The sequence below is a fragment of the Lepus europaeus genome, chromosome 1, assembly GCF_033115175.1.
Source record: "Lepus europaeus isolate LE1 chromosome 1, mLepTim1.pri, whole genome shotgun sequence".
NCBI classification, from domain to species: domain Eukaryota; kingdom Metazoa; phylum Chordata; class Mammalia; order Lagomorpha; family Leporidae; genus Lepus; species Lepus europaeus.
In genome coordinates, this window is record NC_084827.1 from 15,718,779 (window position 1) to 15,737,877 (window position 19,099).

The 19,099-nt window shown below is 44.0% G+C and overlaps 1 protein-coding gene across 2 annotated transcripts in view; it reads right to left on the reverse strand.

The window, feature by feature from the left end:
* The window catches only part of EXOC4 (exocyst complex component 4), an 862,020-nt gene that overhangs the window by 824,086 nt on the left and 18,835 nt on the right, over nucleotides 1-19,099 (reverse strand). For both annotated transcript variants that reach the window (XM_062198862.1, XM_062198781.1), the window contains exon 2: nucleotides 11,533-11,722. In XM_062198862.1, coding sequence (XP_062054846.1) covers nucleotides 11,533-11,722 — 190 coding nt within the window. The remainder of the gene's footprint in view (nucleotides 1-11,532; nucleotides 11,723-19,099) is intronic.

Sequence of the window (19,099 nt, forward strand, 5' to 3'; positions counted from 1 at the left end):
ATGGGGAATCCAGCCATTATGCAAAATACCATGGAGGGCCCTCAAAAAGATGCAAAACACAACTATCAGATGTACTAATGGTTACACAGATGGTCCCCAACTTTTGATGGCTGCACTTTACAGTGGTATAAAAGTGACAGGCATTCAGCAGGAACTATACATCAAACTTTGAATTTTGTCCTTTACCCAAGCTAGCGATGATAGATGACACTGGGCAGTGGCAGCAAGCCACAGCTCCTACCTAGTCGGCTCTGCGACCATGACGGGTCCCTCTAACTCTACAGTGTGCTGTGTTACTAAGCCAGGGTGCTCAGCAGGTTGGCTGCATTAAATGCATTTTCTAGTTTTGATATTTCCAACTTACAATAGGCCGATCACAAAGTATCCACATTGTAAGTAGAGGAACATCTACATAGACAAAGCAAATGAAGTATTTCAAAAATACCTACATTCTTGCTTTCCTTGTAGCATCATCATAATAGCCAAGGTACAGTCTGCCTAAGAGTCCAGCAACAGATAAATGGTTAAATAAAATGTGGTATACAGACACAAAGGAATATGGTACCACCTTGGGAAAGAAGGGAATTCTGTCATTTGTGACTACATGGATAAACCTGGACACAGAAAGACGAATACTGCATGATCTCAACAGGTGTGGAATCTAGAGTAGTCAAACCCACAGAAGCAGAGAGGAGAATGGTGGTTACCAAGGGGCAGGCTTGGAGCGATGTTGGTGAAAAGACACAAAATTCCAGTTAGACAAGCGGAATACATTCAAAAGATCTACTGTACAACATGGTAACTGTAATCAACAGAATGTTTGTAATTAGCTTAACCTAGCCATTCCACAATGTATGCAAATTAGCATGCTGTGCACCATAAATATGACATTTTGGGGGCTGGCACTGTGGCACAAAGGATAAAGCCACCACCTGCAGTGCCGGCATCCCATATGGGCACCGGTTTGAGACCCGGCTCCTCCACTTCGGATCCAGCTCTCTGCTATGGCCTGGGAAAGCAGTAGAAGATGGCCCAAGTCCTTGGGCTCCTGCACCCACATGGGAGACCGGGACGAAGTTCCTGGCTCCTGGCTTTGGATTAGCACAGCTCTGGACCTTGCGGCCATTTGGGGAATGAACCAGCGGATGGAAGACCTCCCTCTCCCTCCCTCCCTCCCTCCCTCCCTCTCTCTCTCTCTCTGCCTCTCCTTCTCTCTGTGTAACTCTGACTTTTAAATAAATAAATCTTTTTTTAAAGCAACATTTTTATGTGTCACTTTAAGAAAACTAAAATACAGGGGTGGTATTGTGGCAGCTAGTTCAAGTCGTGGCTACTCCACTTCAGATCCAGCTCTCTGCCAGCACACCTGGGAAAGCAGCAGAAGATGGCCCAAGTGTTTGGGCCCCTGCTGCCACATGCGAGACCTGGATGGAGTTCTAGACCAGGCCAATGCCACCATCCAAGGAGTAAGCCAGCAGATAGAAAATCGTTATCTCTCTCTCTTTCTCTCTCTTTCTCTCTCTCTCTCTCTCCATAACTGCCTTTCAAATAAATAAATAACTCTTTAAAAGAAGAAAACACCAAGAAATAAAAAAAAAAATTTAATGGGTGGGGCAGGGACGGGCAGGAAAGAGAGCTACGCCCATCAAATGTGAGGAAGTTACCAAATTATATCTAAACACTTACTTCTGCGACTCCTGTTCTGAGATGTGATGACAGTGATTCCATTCCATTCATTTTCATTCATAAGGATAATGAAGACTGAAAAATTCTATTACTCTCTGTTTCTTCCCTAAACAAATCCAAATCTGAAAAGTCAAGTGGTTCAAATCGCGACACCAAATACGGAGACAAGCTCCCCCGGCTTCCCCAGGAGTTACCTAACTTCTTACTTCTTACTTCTCCCAGTCACCTGCTCAGCAACAGCAGGAGCTTCAGTTCCAAGCTGCAAGTCACTCTACTCAGAGGCCATGAGAGAAAACGAAAATGAGGAAAACGGGGCTCCGGAGGCCGCAGTGTGCAGTGGAGAAGCAGACGTGGTCCCCACCATGCCTTCGGGAAACTCAGAGGCCTCTGAGCACCAGGTCTTACTTAGCATTTGTGAGAGGAAGACCAGGGGCTGATGGACACAGGCCTGGGGGAGGTGATGGGAAGTTCTAAGTTGTAAGTCACAAAATCAGGACAGTACTGTATTTGGATAATGGAGAAGATAAAAGAGGGGAGAAAGGCCTACTATCTGTACGAGAGCACAACAAACGTGCAAACAGGCCCAAAAAACTGTAGACTAGAAATCCACTAGGAGTTCCCTAAGAGCAAGGGATGGTAACTGAACATTAACAGAGCAGTCAACATCATTTTTTACTTTAAAAGTACAAAATACTGTGCTTTTTCACTTGTAGTGAAAATACATCTACACGTGGGTGCTTCCATCGGACTGCTCTCACTGCGAGTGTCCAAACCATTGTATTTTCCAAGACTCCTTGGAAAAAAACCAGACAGTGCCCAGGAAGAAGTCCAGAAACACTGCTCCTGCTCTGTTTAAAGCACTCTTGAGCTATGCATTATTTTAAGTTCACCTCATATTTTATTTACTATGGTGCTTTTTGGTTTGTTTTGCCCTTTCGTTTTTTTAGTGACCATTCTAAAGTCTTAAATTCTCTGAGTGGCTCCACTCTGAACCTCTCAGGCTGCTGTGTGTGGACACATAAATACAGAGGCAGCTGCACTGTGTGGAAAGATGACCTCATGGTTCTCCTAACTACAGTAACGTACTCCAGACGACTTTCCAACCTTTAAATTATGATATCTCATTATTGCCCACTATTTGGCACGGCCACTTCTAGAAACCTGAGGCTTTTTCCCTTTCTCATACAAGCAGCTGGGGATTTTCCAACTCCTATTTCGACTGTAAATAACCATGTTAGTCTATTATGACTTTTTTTTTTTTGATTAATTAAGGCTATTCTTCATTCTAATTCTACCTTTCAAAATATGCGTTCATCTAAAAGCCAAAAAATTATTTTAGTTAAATGTTAAGTAATGAATGTTGTATTACTCAACAATTAAGCCCTAACAACTTCACTTGAATAATCACATATAGCGACTTCTAATTACAGGCGAGAAAAATGAGTCTCCGAGATTCATCTAGCACCAACAGGGCAGCCAATATCAGGGTAAAATGTTAAGTGTTTGTGCACACAGCACAGAGCCAAACATCTGTGGCCTCCCTTCTGCCTACCCTGCTTCTGCGATAAGCCTTGGACCGACCCCTTCTCTTCAAAGACATCTGAAGTCAACTCCTCCAACGAGCCCACCGTGGAAGAACGCTCAAATGCAAACACAGGGCAGTTTTGAAAAGTTTGTGGAAAACAGAATTAAAAGGTAAGTTTGTTTTGGTGCAAAAACATTTTCAAATCCATGCATAGTTTTTTCACAGTACACATTTTTCATAAACTTTTTGAACACTCCTTATGCATGGATTTCAAACTTTTTTTAAAAAAAGTTTGTTTGTGGCCGGCGCCGCAGTTCAATAGGCTAATCCTCCGCCTTGCGGCGCCGGCACACCGGGTTCTACTCCTGGTCGGGGCACCAGATTCTGTCCCGGTTGCCCCTCTTCCAGGCCAGCTCTCTGCTGTGGCCAGGGAGTGCAGTGGAGGATGGCCCAAGTCCTTGGGCCCTGCACCCCATGGGAGACCAGGATAAACACCTGGCTCCTGCCATCGGATCAGCGCAGTGCGCCGGCCGCAGCACGCCAACCGCGGCGGCCATTGGAGGGTGAACCAACGGCAAAAAGGAAGACCTTTCTCTCTCTGTCTCTCTCTCTCATTGTCCACTCTACCTGTCAAAAACTAAAAAAAAAAAAAAAAAAGTTTGTTTATTTGAAATGCAGAGCTACAGAGAGAGAAGGAGATGTAGACAGAGACAGAGATTTTCCATCTGCTGGTTCACTCGCCAAATGCCTGCAAAAGCCAGGGCTAGGCCAGATTGAAACCAGGAGTCTGGAACTCCAACCAGATCGCCCACCTGGGGGCAGGGGCCCAAGCACTAGGGCTATCTTCCACTGATTTAGCATAGAGCTGGATTGGAAGTGGAGCAGCCAGAACTTGAACCTGATCCCATATGGCTGCAGCTTAACCCACTGTGCCACAACACCAGCCCTTATCAAGATTGATTGATTGATTTAAAAGGCAGAGTTAGAGAGAGAAGGTGGAGGGAGGGCGTAAGAGAGAGAGAGAGAGACAGACAGACATCTTCCAGAGACAAAGAGATTTCTCATCTCATTTGCTGGTTCACTCCTCAAATGTCCACAACAGCGGGGCTGGGCCAGGCCAGAATCAGGAGCCAAGAACTCCATCTGGTTCTCCCAGGATGGCAGGGATCTAAGGATTTGGGCCATCCTACACTGGACTCTCCCAGGGGCCTTAGCATGAAGCTGGATGTAAAACAGAGCAGCCAGGACTTGAACGAGCACTCAGATGGGGTGAAAGTGTCTAAGGCAGCACTTTAACCCACTGTGCCACAATGCCAGTCCGCAAACATTTCTGTACCAAAATAAACTTATCCTTTTTTGTTATTTGAAAGGCAGGCAGGCAGACGGAGCTCCCATGTGCTTAACTGTTCTTCAAATGCCCACACACAGGGGCTAGGTGGGGCCAAAAGCAGGACCTGGGAACTCAATCCAGGTCTCCCATGTGGGTGGCAGAAACCCAACGACCTAGGGGCATTGTGGCACAACGGATTAAGCTGCCACTTGTGACACTGGCATCACATATCAGAAGGGAGACCCAGATGGACTCCCTTAGCTCCTGGCTCACGCCTAACTCAGCTCTGACTATTATGGCCATTTGAAGAGTAAAGTAGCAAATGGAAAATGTCTCTATCCAGCTCTCTCTCTAGCTCTTTCTGTTTCCACTTCTCACCACCCCCGACTCCACCCCACCATACCTTCCAAATGAATAAATAAATCTTTAGCAAAAAAAAAAAAGAAGAAAGAAACAAAGAAACCCAACTACTTGAGCCATTGCTGTTTCCCAGGTAATAAGCAGAAATCAGGAGCCAGAGCTGGGAACTGAACCCAGGTAACCCAGGTGCTCCAAAGTGGAACAAAGACATCTTAACAGCTAAACTCCTAAACTTCTAATTCTATTTCCTGGGAATGCTGTGAAGTACCTTCCTATCAGCAGGCATCACCTATACTCCTACGGCTATGTTCTCACAGTGTACAACTCATAGTCATCTATGTCGGTGTTGCTGCTGTAACACCATCATTATTATAAGAGACAATGGCAGAACCTAGGGATTCTGAGGTTTTCTAATGCAATAACATCATTTTGGTCCATTTTACAATGTATCCAAAAGAAATGTGATTGCCCATGTATTTTGCTTATTATCTATATTATTTGACTTGCTTAAATGTGCAAAGTATTCTATTTGCACATTGGGTTTTTTTGTAGATTTTCTTTTTTATTTCATGTTTACTTTAATTTTTAATTAATTTTTATAGATTCAATATGATTTGTATCTAAGAACATAATGATATTCCCTTACTCCTTCATATCCTTCTTCCCAGCACTTTTCTATGTTTTTTTTTTTTAGTTTTTGAGAATAACATTTTAAATTTACATTAAGTAAAAAGGCTTAATTTTTCACCAAATAAGAAGTTTAATAAGTAAAAACCAAGAAGGCCCTCATTTAATGGGAATATACAAAATGGCTATAAATAATAATTAAATGGAAAAATGACCATTTCATCCATTTACAGGGTTTTTTGTCAATCAGTCATTCATAATTTTTCAATGAAATAAAACTAATGACAGTGTGACATCAAAATATTTCCTGTGTAGTTACAAGATAATAATTAAGTTAATTTAGACTTTAATCCATTTCCTCTCAACAGTATAAACTGCTGCTATAAGCTCTTGCTCAGGAATAATTTTATGCAGATTGCAATGCAACTAACTACACCTTACATTTCTTTGTCATCTATTTATCATCACAAATCAGGAAAAACATGGTATTTGTCTTCTTGGGACTGGCTTATTTCACTAAGGATAATGGTTTCCAGTTGCATCCATTTTGTTGTGAAAGACAGGATTTCATTATTTTTTACAAGTGAGTAATATTCCATTATATATCACATTTGCCTTATCCCTCACCAGTTGATAGGCATTTGGGTTGATTCCTTATCTTAGCTATTGTGAATTGAGCTGCAATAAACATGGGGTACAGATAACTCTTCCATATGCTGATTTAATTTCCTTTGGGTAAATTCTCAGGAGTGGAATGGCTGGGTCATATGGTAGATCTATTTTGAGATCTCTGAGGGATCTCCATATTGTCTTCCACAACGGCTACACCAGTTTACATTCCCACCAACAGTGGATTAGGGTAACGTTTTCTCCCACATCTTTGCCAGTATTTGTTGTTTGTTGGTTTCTGTATGAAAGCCAGTCTAACCGCGTTGAGGTGAAACCTCATTGTGGTTTTTATTTGCACTTTCCTGATGGCTAGTGATCCTGAGCATTTTCTTCATGTGTCTGTTGGCCATTTGAATTCTCTCTATTGAAAAATATCTGTTCAAGTCCTTTGTCCATTTCTTAACTGGATTGTCTATTTTGTTGTTAAATTTCTTGGGCTCTTTAGATATTCTATAGGATACGAATCCTTTCTCAGTTGTATAGCTTGCAAATATTTTCTTCCATTCTTTCAGTTGTCTCTTCACTTTAAGTGTTTCCTTTGCAGAGCAGAAGCTTCTAAGCTTGATGTAATCATTAGTCTATTTTTTGCTTTGAATGCCTGTGCTTCTGAGCTCTTTTCCAAGAAGCCTTTGCCTATGCCAATGTCTTGAAGAGCTTCTCCAATGTTCTCATCTATTCTCTTCACTTTTCTTCAAAGTTTCATCTCACATTTATTCTCGAAGTCAGAGTCTTCAAATAAACAGAAACACATTTAAAACTGTAAAAATGGGAAGTGTAAACAGTCATGTGGTCTCCATCTTGAATATCTGCACCCACCTTGATCCTACTACAGTGGATGTGGCTTGTGAACAATGGGTTCATGTGCTGGCAGCCTGGTCCCTAGTACCATGATGTCATAGATGTGATAGGTGGAGGCACCTTTAAGATGTGAGGCCAAGGGGGAGTTGGTTGGGTCACTGGGAGTGCTAGTCTCAGAAAGGAAAAAGGTAATGTTGGAGGCTCTGAGTTAGTTCTAGGGTAGAAGGTGTCATAAAAATGAGTGCTCTCTTCACTCTGGCATCTTGTCTTGTGATAGGATCTCTTCTTTTCCCACATATTCCAGCCACTGTGATGACTGACCATGATGTCCTCACCAGAGCTAGCTATTTGCACATTCAGACTCTCAAATACTATGGGACAAAAAAAACTTCCTCTTTTCTTTATAAGTACCTTGCTTCAGGTATTTCATTATAACAATGAAAGATGATCAAATGCACCTGCTAAAGTCTATTCCTAGTATACCAGCTAGAGTGGGCCTTTCAAAATGTCAGTCACAAAATGTCATTCTTATGCTCAAAACCTTTCAACAGTCAGCTAGAATATTCAGGGCTAAAACCAAAATCCTCCTAGTGACCTACAAGATCCTACCTGTCCTGGTTCCCCACCACCATACCTCGTACTGCCAATTCTCTCATCTCTCTGTTACTAATCCCCCTAACCTCACAATACTGCAGCCTCATTGGCCACCATGCTGCTTCTCCAAACTTTCAGTGGTGCACCTGCCTTGGAAACTTTGCGCTCATCCCTTCACCCTTACCTCCTTCAGGTGCTGGCTCAAATATAACCTCAGTGAAAGCCGCCCTGGTCACCCTGCTTGAAACAGCAACTTCCTAGCCCCTGTTCCTTATTTTTATTAGTTGGAGGGTTTTTGTCATGTTTTGTTGTTGGCATAGTTCTTCTTAATGCCTGTTATAGCCCTTGCTTACTTATTTATTGATTTCTCATCAGTCTCCTATTATTAGAATGTAAGCTCCAAAGGACAGGAGTTTTCATTTGTTTTCTTCATTTCTGCACCCAAGTCTAGCACAACGCTCAGCACAAGGCAGACACTTACTATACAGAGGTCAAGTAAATGTTAGTAAGTATCATGTTTGCATTCCTGACTCCTCCCATTCACACCTGAGTTCCATGAGGACAGAGGCTGGTGCTTTCCACCTGTATGGCCCCAGCACCTAAAATGAAATCAGGAACACGGCTGGTACTCAACAAAAACTTGTTGAATGACTCTTCATCATATTCTTTGGACAGAACACAGAAAGAATTTTCAACTCAGATCTACACATTTTCAACATCTTGCTTTGCTCTGAAATAATGCAGTCCAATGGTTATTTAATCATCCACATTTTTACCTTCAAAAAACGCATCCCTGAGGCTGGCACTTAGTCTAGTAGTTACGATGCTGATTAAGACACTTGTGTCCCACATCAGGGTACCAGGTTAGTACCAGCTCCAGTTCCTGATTCCAGCTTCCTGGTGACACAGATCCCGGGAGGCAGCACTGATGGCTCAAGTGGCCAGGTCCCTGCCACTGAATGGAAGACCTGGACTGATTCTCCAGCTCCCAGATTTGGTCCAGCCCAGTCTCAGCTATTGCCAGCCTTTGGGGAATGAACTAGCAGGCAAGAGCTCTGTCTCTCTGCCTCTCAAATAAATAAAATAAAATGTCTATCTCCATTCTGCATATAACCTGAAGTACAATTAAAAAACAAAAATGACAGGGAAAGATTGGTGAAGAAATATCTGTGTCTCCTTGATGATAAAAAATGCACATCTCTGGTATAAAATTGCCAAACTATGCAATAAAAACAGAAGCACCTTCATTTTCCCCAGTTTTCTTCTCCCATTAATGAGTTATCAAGGACTTGTTTAAAGAGATCTCGCCCTTTCTCTTCCCATTATTGAAGCTAATGTGTAACACTGAATTATCAGACATTTACTTTCCTGACAACTGTCTGACATAATAAAGTTTTTGTTCTGCTTTGCTCAAAACGTCAGCCTACTGAAATCAAGACTGGTAAAAAGCCATTGGCCACTAAAAGAAAAAAAAAAAGTAATCAGGGGAGGCTCCCTTCTCTAGGAGCAGACCAGTGCTTTTTGTTGGCAGCAAAGATGCTATCAATGCAGAGCGGAGGGAGCAAAGCAGAAATCACTGCTGGTGTTTCCCCTGGGATTGGGACAAAGTCCTTCCAGTCAACCAAACTAATCAGAAAACACAAAAGACAAAGATCCTTCACCTCTGCTGCCATTACCAGAGGCAAAGCTGGAGGTCAGCAGCTCCAGGCATGCATTGTCTGACCCCTCTTAAGCTTAGCATATGGGGTCACAATGGACTACAGTTTACTTTACAGTCACAGCCACTGATCTATAGCTTTGCTAGCTTCACAGATAAACCCATAGGAAGAACTTTCCACTTGTAAAGGCTAGAAATTATAGTATGCTTTTCAGAAATGCCCAGTGATTTTTTAAAATGTAAAGAGATCAGCACATGGTTTCAAAAAAGGTTAAGAGCTTACCAGTTCTGGAACTGGACTCTTAGGGCAGAAACTCAACAGTATGCATTGAAGCACAATTTATAGACCTATGTATAAAACCCTAACACAAGGTCTAGAGAACAGGCAACAACACCCGGGTGAATGCTGTCAGTGCAGGCACAAGCCAGGGAGTCCACGCAGCATGCGTCACACAGAGGTGCTGGAGGGGCTGGCACCATGCTCTGGACTGCTCACGCTGACACCAAATAGCAGGAGAGAACCGCCTCTCTGAAGGTCTCATATGCTGTGGCTACTACAAAACATCACATCTTTTAAAGGGAGGAGTAGGGAGAGGGTGTATCTTTTAAACATGCCTGAAAACCAACTACAAAGACTACCCAGGTGGGAAATGCCCAGCTTGAAGGCTGGATGAGGCCCGGGGAATCATTTGGTCTGGCTTTGCCAAGGCAACAGCAGGTGGGACTCAAAGATTGAATAAACCTAAAACAGGGTAATTTTTAAGCTGATAATTTTGTATGGCCTGCAAATAGTGTGAAAAATACTTGAATGGTTCTTGGCAGAAAACAAGTGCACCGCCCCTGAGAGTCAAGAAGAGCAGTTTGAATTCAAAATGTATTGAGAAAGGAGCAGACAGATGACACCTGGCAAAGCATCAGATTCAATATGGGTAGCAACAATTGTTGTTTATCAAAGAATATTACTAAACAACATCAAAGGCGTGATCCTCAAAAGATACAGCCAAGAACCATATCACGATGACAGGCCAGTCCAGAACAGATATTTGATAATCCACCCCTTGGCCAAACATAGCAGTACCCCTTACAAGCACACTTTATCCTTTACATGCTGAACATCTGTGTGCTGCCTACTTTTTGTGACCATAATGCAATACATGAGGTAGGCACCTGTAATAGAGGTCTGTGGAGCTCACGGTTTTGTCCCGCACATTATAAGCTAGGACAAGAACCTCCCTGGCTGCAGCAAATCATGGCACAAGAGCATGTATACCTCTGTCTGGTTTTGCTCCCTCTCCTTATTAAAACACCAGGACTCAATCATGCTGGCCACATCCCATTGACCTTGGCTAACACCATAGTTGGGTGAAGTTCTACCTTCTTAATACCATTAACGTAAGATTTGGGAGATTAAATTCCCACATGGGTTCAGGGGTGCACACCATAGCAGCATGGAACCCAGGACCCAGTAGCTTCTCAAGAGCCTACAACAAAAGGAAGACAGGGAGGAAGAAGTGGGGTGGAGTGGGGTGGGGTGGAAGAAGAAGCAGCAATGAGGCAGCAAGTGAGTAGAGGAAGACAGAAGAGAAAAAGAGTGAAAGAGACCGAAGAAACAGCTCCAAAATATGAAAAGGAAATTATAAATCAGAAGTCGATGAAAGCTCAGCATGACTACAACACAATATTCAAGAATTTTAGTTTTCATAAACATTTCATTATTTGTTTAAATAATTTGTAGGTTAGATTTTCTTCACTTCACAAAAAAAAAAAAAAAAAAAAAAAAAAACAAAGAATACACAATGACTGACTGCAGGGAAATCAAACCAACTGCAAATTACCTGACATACTCAAAGCAAAAATTTCAACAAACAAGAAAATTTTTCAGCTGCTACAGCAATGCACACACACGCAAAGTGCAACAGGACATGGAAAACATATTTACTGGATTGGGATGGAAGCCTGTAGCCAGAAGGTCTTCAAAGATCTTTCTTCTTTGGATTGGAACATGTCCAATCTCTCTCAAGTTAAGGCCGCCTGCCTTGTACCGCTTCACACCGCAGTGAGAAGTAACAGAAGTCAAGGACATAGACACAGGGGAAGGAAGACGCCAGCCCTGGGGACCCTCGGTCATCTTCCTTGCCAAGGCTTTGCAGACACCCACCTGCCAGACTCCCAAAGTGTGTCATTCGGAATCCCTGGTTAAGGACCAATCGCCACAACCATGTCGCCTCTCCAGGCCAACACCTACAAACAAAAGGTGCAGCGCTCACTGGGCCACAGGAGGCTTACCTGCTTGATTTTATTCCGCGAGTTCGTGATGCGCTCTGTGATGCTCTGGTAGGTGCGAATGGCCGTCGTCAGTTCCGTGTAGTGCTGCACAATCAATTCGTCCAGGTCCCGGTCACATTTCTCATAGGCTTCTTCAAGACGACCCTTCTCATTTTCTCTGTCCTCAACATCATCGCTGGTGGAGAGGGTCCTGGTGAAGACAAAGACGAGCTGAGTCAAACTTAGCAGAGAAAGAAGGGCGACAGGTCCACCTGCCAATACATTGGTCTTCCCAAGTAGGAACTGAAATGTTAATCCCAGAAAAGACAAAGTCACCGCCACAGTAAATTCCAATAGCCCATCTCAGGAGGCATGGAGGTTGCTGGTCCAAGCAGCCCTTTGCCCACATGTTTCCCCAGCATCAGAACTGGTTTGAATCACAGAGGGGATAGGCATGCACTTCACCACAGGGTGGGCAGCTCTTTATTTATTTGAGTGACCTGCAGTAATTCCTAACACCCCCGTTCTGCTTTCCAATGACAAGTCTGATCAGTGAAACCCAAGGAACTTCTAGGAATACATTTCTTGCAGGAAGAGTAATACGAAACAGTCTCTTTTCCCAACCCTGGGTACCAGATATTGTAATCCAACACTGAGATACTCAAATAGCTCAGCCACCTCACATCAAAGGAAGGACATGTGCCCAGAGAAATGCCACTAATAATGTCACTGGGCCATCAAAGCCACCAGCTGATAAAATTACTCTCACACTGAGGAACCACCCTGCAGAGATCTCATCTGAATGGCCTGAACCTGGTACAGGGCCCCAGCAGCTTGGAAATAAGATCGTATGAACTCTAAAATCTGTGCCAACAGCAAAAACCCAAACACCACCACCAGAGAGTTCCTGCACTTGTTATTCTGCCAACAGCACTAACAAGGTGGATGTGAATCAACAATACCCAGAGAACGAAACACTTATTAAAAATCTTTCAATGACAAGGCTTGATGCATGGGCCACAGGTCTTTGTTCCCCCTATTATCTTTCTTGGATAATTTTTTTTAATTTAGTATTATCATCAGCAACAAAGAAACCTTCCCCTCTTATCTGTTCGCAGTGGTAATTTAGAGTTTCATTAAATTCCCTCAGATTTTTCAGCACATGCTTTCGCCTTAGTTTATTTCATTTATCTTTTTTAATTTAGGGAGGGGAATATTTTAGGCTCCCAATGATGGATGCAATCAATTATAAATCCACCATTAGAGCTGCTTTCAGAGCTGGTCTGTCAGCAAATCAATCACATATCCACTTCCAGACACTTGCCGGCAAAACACTGTACAAGTCTTCTCCAAGCCAGCATTTAGAGCAAAAGGACCTGAATTCCTGAGCCATGCAATATATAAAGCTTCTTTTTCAATTGAGAGAGAAATGCAGGAGGCCAGTCTTTGACTTCAGTGGAACCTCCAAAAAGAATTTTGTAAACTGTTAGGGAAGCCACAAGACCAAAGGTGGGGACAGAAACGTAATGAAGAAAAAGGCAAAAGTCACAAGGCCAGCACAGGACACCGAAGAACCACATTACCAGGAACCACAAGACGGGAATGAAGGCTTTTACCATAGCGGATCCTGTTTGCTCATCCATAAACCAGCAATCCTAAACCAGTCTACATCGAAGGCAACTTTAAGGTAGAGAATACTGCACAAGTGGTTCACTGTTAAAGTAAATCAGAGTGGAGGAATTAGGCTGGGGGCACTTGGTTTCAAAGATAGAGCTACCAGGATTATTTGCAGTATTTCGATACTGAGTAGCTTAGCCTGTCTTCCCTGTTGTGTCTATGATACATAACTTTGCTCTTTAAATCTGAAACCTTCCAGGCTATTCATCTAAAATAAAGTGCAATCAGAAAATGCCTTCAATTCATCAACTATCCCAGAGGTAAGAGTTCTTAGATATTTAACTCTATCAATTCCCCTGGATAACAAAAAAACACCGAATTTTCAAAGCTGTACAGCCATCTTTTGCCATCAACACGGCGCTTTCTGACTTTCCCCTGCACTAGCATTTGTGGGCGGAAACACGTCAAATACTGCACATTGTTTACCTTAACCAGGGAGAATCACCATTAAGGAAAACGTCAGGCCCACGGAGGACACTGTCGCTGGCACCACCTGTCACTGCAGCACATTACTGGATCCTCAGGAGTTACATAGGAAGTAGGAAGGGTTACTTAACATGAAGATGGGGGAATAAATTAAGCCTACAAGAGAGTTCCCCTCCTAGTTTCATCTTTAGAGAGAATGCTTTTATAAGACATATCCTGTGCCAAGTTGGCCCCACATCTGAAATTCAGCCTCTTGATGTAAAACTGGGATGCATGACATTTCGCCTTTGGTCAAAAACACTTATATTACAGAATTCTCAAGAGGATGCACCATTTTTTTCTTAATTAGAGAAAAGGGAGGCATCAAGAAGAATAAAAATAACAATAGCTTCTAATATTTAGAGAGGCTTATAAGCTCCCAGCAACCAGCTGTGTTGTGCATTTCACAGAACGTCTGTCTAATCCTCCTAACAGTCCTTGGGAGTGGGTCCTATATTCATTCCACCCCCTCCATCTTTTCTGCACAGATGAAACAACTGAGATTGAAGGAGAGTAAATGGATTTGCCCCAACTTACACAATGAAGGTAAGGAACAGGACTGGGATTGATTTTTTTTTTTTTTTTTTTAAGACAGAGCTGGCAAAGATGCCATTACTTTTTTTCTTCTTTAACTTTTTTTATTTTCATCTACTTGTAAGAGGGAGGCAGGAAGGGAGAGATAGAGGGGAAGGGAGAGATCTCCCATCTATTGGTTCACCCCTCAAATGCCCACAACAGTCACGGCTGGGCCAGGCCAAAGCCAGGAGTAGAAACTCCATCCGGGTCTCCCACGTGTGTAGCAGAGGCCAAAGCACTACAGCTGTCCGTAGGGCCTCCCAAGGTGCACAGCAGGAAAGTGGATCTGAGACGGAATGGCTGGTACTCCAACATGGATGTGGGTATTGAAGTGGCCGCTTAACCCGCTGTGCCACAATGCCCATCCCAGGACAGGGATTTAAAATCCAGATTGCTCTGTTTTCAGATGGTGCTCCTAACTGCTACCGAGTTGTGACCTCTGGACTCAAACTGCCTGGTTTAGAATCCTGGCTCCAGAGGAACAGCATTGCAGTGCAGCAAGTTAAGCCACGGCTTATGACATGGGCATTCTGTATCGTGTCAAAGAGCCAATTCAAGTCCTGATTACTCTACTTCTAATCCAGCTCCCTGCTAACGCCTCTGGGAAGTCGACGGAATATGATCCAAGTACTCTGGCTCCTGCCACACATGATGGAAACAAGGATATTGGCACAGCCCAGATCTGGCTGTTACAGCCATTGCTGGAGTGATCTAGCAGATGAAAATCTCTGTGTATCTCCCTCTCTCTGTTACCTTGCCTTTCAAATAAATAAATCTTTTAAAACAACAACAAAGAATCCTGTCTCCACCATATTTACCAGCTATATGACCTTGATCCAGCATCTAATTTTGCTCCTGTATCGAGAGAATTAAATGAGCTCAAACAAGGCCTGGTATCTCATCAGCACTCACAAATGTTGGCTGTTGCTGTTGGCTATTGTTGTCATAGTAATCAAAGCAGTAGTGCCAGGCAGTAGCATTTCTCCATAAGATAATGGAAGGCACAACCTCTGGAGAGAAAGGTTCAAGTCCCACCACCCACAAATCCTAGATCATGTGGCTCTGGGCATGAGCCTTGCCTCTCTGATTGCTATTTCACTCTTCCTTCGGGTCAGGAATTATAAAGAGCCTCAGATTTTATCCTACTCATAAGCGAACAAAAGTTGGTCTGCCAACTTCATGGGTGCTGAGAGCAAACACGACTCCTGCTCAGAAACTCGGTACTCTGTGACTCGGAGCTCTCCAAGCACCAGGAGCACCCGCACATCTGCATTAGCTCCCTCCCCCCAGTCCCACAGGGGATAGGCCAACGGGGCCAAATGGATGCCTGCACACAAGAGGACTTACTGGAGAGGAAGCCCCAGCTTGGAAAGTGGAAGCTTTTATGGCTGGAAACCTGCCTGTTCTTTGGCTCTGAGGGGAAACACTATCTCTACTTCCAAGGCTGTTTGCCAAACATCCTTACCAGGTAGCGTAAAACAAAGGGGGTTCACAGGCATCTCAGGAATGCAGAAGACCCAAGGAGAGGGTCTCCCAACAACCTAAACCAGTGGGATTTTTCAAGGATTGTGTGATAGCAAAGTGCCAAGAAACAGTAGGCAGGGGCTGGCGCTGTGGTACAGTGGGTTAAAGCCCCGGTCTGCAAAGACAGCATCCCATATGGGCACCAATTCGAGTCCCGGCTGTTCCACTTTGGATCCAGCTCTGTGCTATGGCCTGGAAAAGCAGTGGAGGAGGGTCCAAGTGCTTGAGCCCCTGCACCCATGTGGGAGACCAGGAGGAGGCTCCTGGCTCCTGGCTTCAGATTGGCGCAGCTCCGGCCATTGCAGCCATCTGGGGAGTGAACCAGTGGATGGAAGACCTCTCTGTCTCTGCCTCTCTATAACTTTTTTTTTTTTTATTTTTTTTTGGACAGGCAGAGTGGACAGTGAGAGAGAGAGAGACAGGGAGAAAGGTCTTCCTTTGCCGTTGGTTCACCCTCCAATGGCCGCTGCGGCCGGCGCATCACGCTGATCCGAAGCCAGGAGCCAGGTGCTTCTCCTGGTCTCCCATGCGGTGCAGGGCCCAAGGACTTGGGCCATCCTCCACTGCCTTCCTGGGCCATAGCAGAGAGCTGGCCTGGAAGAGGGGCAACCGGGACAGAATCTGGCGCCCCAACCGGGACTAGAACCCGGTGTGCGGTGCTGCAAGGTGGAGGATTAGCCTGTTAAGCCACGGCGCTGGCCTTTTTTTTTTTTTAATAACTTTTAAATATTTAAATAACTTTCAAATAAGTAAATAAATCAAAAAATATATAGTAGGCACACAATATTTCCAAGCTCTATTTTCTTTGCTGCAAGATGAGGCCAGAAAACAATGTCCCAGACAATAAATACTTGAGAAAATCAATGAATGATAGAAATAGCATGAAACAGCAATAATTTCTAGGGGAAAGTTCCCAGGCATACTATCAAAATCCAGCAAGTTTCAGTGTTGAAATTATCTTACATTTCTTTTATTGTTGCTTGAAAGGCAGAGACAGAGAGAACGCCACCGAGCATGCGCTATCTTCCATCTACTCATGTACTCTCCAAATGCCTGCACTAGCCAGGGCCGGACCAGGCCAAAGCCAGGAGCAGGGAGTTCAATCTGGGGCCCTGTAGGAGGGGCAAGATTCAAACACTTAAGCCATCACTGCTGCCTCCCACAGTGTGTACTAGCTGGGACTCAAACCCAGGCATCTGACATGAGATGTGGGAGTCCCAAGTGGCATCTCTACCCCTACACCAAATGCCTACCCTAGATTACCTTGTGTTAACCCAGTCTACTGGCCTGAACCACAGCAGGAACACTTGCCATCCAGCTTCTCCTACCACCCGGGCCAGGAACCTCTGTTCAGCTTTTAAGCCTCTGTGAGATACAACGTTCACTATCTCACAAAGCCACACACCGCAATTTTGAACAACCCAACCTGTAACAAAGCCTTTTATTAAAATAAAATAAAGGACTGGCATTTGGCCTTGCACTTAAGCTGCTTCTTAGGACTCCTGCATCCCGCATCAGAGTGCCTGGATTAGAGTCCTGGCTCTGCTCCAGTCCTCGCTTCCTGCTCATACACAGCCTGAGAGGCACCGGTGATGGCTCAAGTGGCTGACTTTCCATCACCCGCATGGAGAACAGGATTGAGTTCCCAGCTCCAGGCTTGGGCTGGCTCAGTCCCAACCATTATGGACAGTCATAATGGAGTGTGAACCAGCAGACGGGTACTTTCTCTGTGTCTGTCAAGTAAAAATAAAAAATTAATTTTAATAAAATAAAATCAGCCTCTGTACAATTTCTACCCATTAATCTTAACTGCAGCTTTATAGTAACACAAAATAAGTCCATTCTCTCGTTTATAATATTTCCCTTTACATGGTAAAAACTTCTCAATAGTTCTTTTTTTCACAGCTTAAATACTTTCAACTTCTTCAACTATTTCTGCTACATCATGACTTCCAAGAAGCCCACCATCCTTGCTGCTTTCTTGTAAATTCACCTGCCCACCCCCGCCCCAAACAGCTATCATCCACACATGGGGGACAGGCATTCATCTAAGAGGCTTAGACATAATAATTCACTGGGGCTGGTGTGGGTGCAGGTTAAGCTGACACTGGCATTCCATTCGGGCAATAGTTCCAGTCCCAGCGGCCCCACTTCTGACCCAGTTCCCTACTAATACACCTGGGAAGGCAGCAGAGGATGGTCCAAGTGCCCATGTGGGAGATCTGGTTGAAGTTCCTGGCTCTCAGCTTCAGACTGGCCTACCCCAAGCCATTGCAGCCATTTTGGGAGTGAACCAGCAGATGGAAGATCTCTTTCTCTTTCTCTGTAACTCTGCCTTTCAAACAAATAGATAAATCTTGAAAGAAATAAATAGACATAAATAACTGATTTACTCCCGGCAGTAATCATATGAAGCAGGCACAACTATTTTTTTTTAAAGATTTATTTATTTATTTACTCATTTATTTATTTATTTGAAAGGCAGAGTTACAGGGAGGCAGAGGCAGAGAAAGACAGAGAGAGAGACAGACAGAGAGACAGAGAGGCAAAGAGAGAGGTCTTCCATCTGCTGGCTTACTCCCAAAATGGCCACAAAGTCTGGAAGTGAGCCGATCTGAAGCCAGGAGCCAGGAGCTTCCTCCAGGTCTCTCACAGGGGTGCAGGGGCCCAAGGTCTTGGGCCATCTTCTACTGCTTTCCCAGGCCATAGCAGAGAGCTGGATCAGAAGTAGAGCAGACAGGATTCGAATCGGCACCCACATGGGATGCCAGTACTGCAGCTGGTGGCTTTAGGCACTGTGCCACAGCACCAGCCCCAGGCACAACTATTATATCTGATTTAGAGACAAGGAGATGAAGTTATTTGTTCAGTGCACAGAGCTTGTAAGTAGCAGAGGCAGACCTTGAACTTGGCTCGCCTGGCCTCTTGAGGCCATTATCCAGGCTCTCACGATGTGCTCAGAAAGAACACACCACACTTGTAAACAGAAAGAAGTTTTGTATTTCACAACGTGGACACTGTATCCTTAACAATTTGGCTGAAAAATATGTTGCATTTTTAAAAATACAGAGTCCAAAAATTACCCAAGATCCCTTTGACAGTAAGTGCTGAGAAGCCAGCTCTCCCTCACCCTCTGCTTTTCTGAGATTTTAAAACTCAGTGCAGGCATTTACACACATCCTTGTATCCACGTACTCCATATTGGGAAAGGGAGGTACTGCTGAACCCCTGTAATACAGCAGACAATACATTCTGCATACATAATCTAAAACAGTCCTCAAAACAGTGTGTGAGATAGATGGGATCAACACCCTTTTCACACAGAAACAATCAGAGAGGCTCAAAG